Genomic DNA, 2633 nt, shown 5'->3' on the forward strand with positions numbered 1-2633 from the left:
CCAAGCCCAGTTATTGATTCTAGTATTGATTCTTCACCATGACGGGGGGCCATGGGCGCCCTCTGAGCACCCGTTGAAAGACCCCCTTCCTAGAGGGAAAGATGCAAGTCCAGGCATGCCCTTGGCTTTGCACACAGGGGTCCATGACCCACCCCAGAGCCCGCCCATGAGCCCCGGGCTTACCTTATTTCTGCCTAACTGGTCACACGTCCCCCTCGAAAGGGCTCTTTCCATGTCACCCCTAAGCTGAGACCACCTAGACGTTGCTTCTCACACCTGGCGTTCAGCTTTTGAAACATTGCTTCAAGCCAAGTCTCTGGGGTGGAAATGACCCCAGTGGGCCCCTGCGTGGCACTCCCTGGGGACGACCCTGACGGAGTCACAGCTTTCCCTCCCCACCACCCTGCACCCACGTGGCCAGGGCTGCTGGGGATTTCCTACCCGTGGGCACAGGCCGATGTCACTGGTTTTAGGTAAGCAGCAACCAAAGGCAGCTTAGGGACACCAGCTCGGAGGCCAGGTCTGCAGTTCCACCGCTAAGTCCTGACCTGTGACCTGGGAAGATGCTTGTCCTCCCGGTGCCTCAGTGTCCACTTCTATGGAAGGCAGAGCCCGCAGGCGGGGGTGTGGATGGAGACAGCTGAGCGCCAGGAGTAATGGCTGCGCAGGTGGGGCAGTGTCTTCCGAAAGGCAGCAAGGAGTCAGGACCAGCAGGGCTCCCCATGCGGCTGGAGCTCTGCATGCAGAGGTCGANGGAATGACCTGAGGGCGGGACGTTCCCACGATGGAGCTGCATCTGAGCAGGCATCTTCTCTCCTCTTTAGGGCGAGAAAGGGCCACAAGGCCCAGCTGGTCGAGACGGTCTCCAGGGTCCTGTGGGGCTCCCCGGCCCGGCTGGCCCTGTGGGCCCCCCTGGAGAAGATGGAGATAAGGTACGGAGAGCGGAGAACCATGCTCGGCCGAGCTGGCCAGGGCCGGCAGGTCAGAGCCAGGGGTCACTTTAAACAAAGGGCTGCAGGCAATGTGGGGGGTCCGGGGACAGCGACCTCCTGCCCACCCAGTGTTCTCGGGGTTAGTGGATGAGTTCAGAATACCTCACACGTAAGTGGTAGTAAATGAGGGCTCTTTTATGTATGAGACACAATAACAATAAATATTATAATGACCTCGCGAGGACTTGGAATCTGCTCTTGTCTCGTATCGTTATCATGTTGCTGGAAATGTTGGCCATTAATGGCAGAACCAAGGAAAACGCCCTCGGCCTTCCTGCACGGTTTCAAATCCTGCTGTGTGGGCCCGATTTAATGAGGTGTCACCCAACGTCTATTGTGACACATCTTCCCCGGCCTCATCCCAGCTCCCTTGCGTTAGGCCTGCGCTTCATAATCCTGACGCTGCTACTGCGGCAGTTTGTACCATATACTTCACTTAATGAAGCCACTCCATTTCACTTTCCATGTACGATGACCCTCCGGTGACACTTCCGACTTTGTCACCTCCGCATAGACGATGCCTTGCCTCTGAGGGCGGAAGCAGCCCTGTACCGCAGACACACTGGACAGGTTTTAATCGCTTCTTTGGAAGCACAGCCGTTGAGTTGTCTGTTATTGCATCGTCATGTCAGCCAATGTGACAAACAGAGTAAATACTTTCATAATGATGTTTACCACATTTCCAAATCCGCTAAAATTCTGTATAGCTTAAGATCAAGGCCTCGTCCCTTTTAGCTCTCGTATTAAAAGAAGAAATCAAACTAATATGTGTTAACAGTTCCTCTCAGGTAATGTGTAGGGTCCCCTGGAGAGATTATTCCTCATCTCCCAGAAAAATCGATGATGGGAGCAGAGAATATCCAAATGGCTCGGGGCTGCCTAACGGGTCTTTCCACGTCTTCCCACAGGGAGAGATCGGGGAGCCGGGACAGAAGGGGAGCAAGGGGGACAAAGGAGAACAGGTAAGGACCCCACGGGGGCATGTGCAGGGCCACCGACAGCCGGAGCGCCACGGCACAGGGCCATGTGCTCAGTGTGACGCATGGACGTGACTGACATCAGGAGCTGTGACTCGTACAATGACATTAGTAGCCAATGAGTGACAGGACACAGCTGGTGGCTTTCTTTCCCGTTAAGACCGTGTGTGCATGCACATGTTATGCATGTACGTGCTACGTGTACGCGCGTATGTGACACAGTGTGTGTGGATCTATGTTTGTCTGCCTGTGAGGGATCCCGTGTTACCAAATTGACAGGAGGCCCTGACAGGTTCTGGGAGATGAAGCAAACAGCACCTCTGTCCTCGGAGCCGTGGGCTCCGGACGTGAGCCCCGCCCTCCGAGCTGAGGGTTGTGACCCCCCAGGTGTTCTGACAGAGGCAGCACCTTGTCCAGGTGCCTCTGCATTCTTCTTGTTTTTTGTCTTTTCAAATCTGCTAGAAATACTAGTGCGTTCTTGCAAAAGCGCTGTCCCTTGGCCGCCAGCTCCTTTCGGTGGTCGTGGAGCGTGTCCCGTCTGCTATGCAGTCGGGCCTTTTCAGCCAGTGCCCGTGTCCCTGGGCAGTTGGGGCCTCAAGCCGGTGCTGGTCAGGCTCCCAAGGACAGCAGTGCCTTGTCCCCCTGGCACCCCTGTCTCACACAC

The 2633-nt window shown here is 55.8% G+C and overlaps 1 protein-coding gene across 1 annotated transcript in view; it reads left to right on the forward strand.

Moving 5' to 3' along the window:
• COL5A1 (collagen type V alpha 1 chain) overlaps window positions 1–2633 on the forward strand; it is a 157107-nt gene that overhangs the window by 120599 nt on the left and 33875 nt on the right. Inside the window, exons 46-47 of the mRNA XM_019641843.1 lie at window positions 825–932; window positions 1901–1954. Coding sequence (XP_019497388.1) covers window positions 825–932; window positions 1901–1954 — 162 coding nt within the window. The remainder of the gene's footprint in view (window positions 1–824; window positions 933–1900; window positions 1955–2633) is intronic.

This window comes from Hipposideros armiger, unplaced genomic scaffold, assembly GCF_001890085.2.
Source record: "Hipposideros armiger isolate ML-2016 unplaced genomic scaffold, ASM189008v1 scaffold_3, whole genome shotgun sequence".
NCBI classification, from domain to species: Eukaryota; Metazoa; Chordata; class Mammalia; order Chiroptera; family Hipposideridae; genus Hipposideros; species Hipposideros armiger.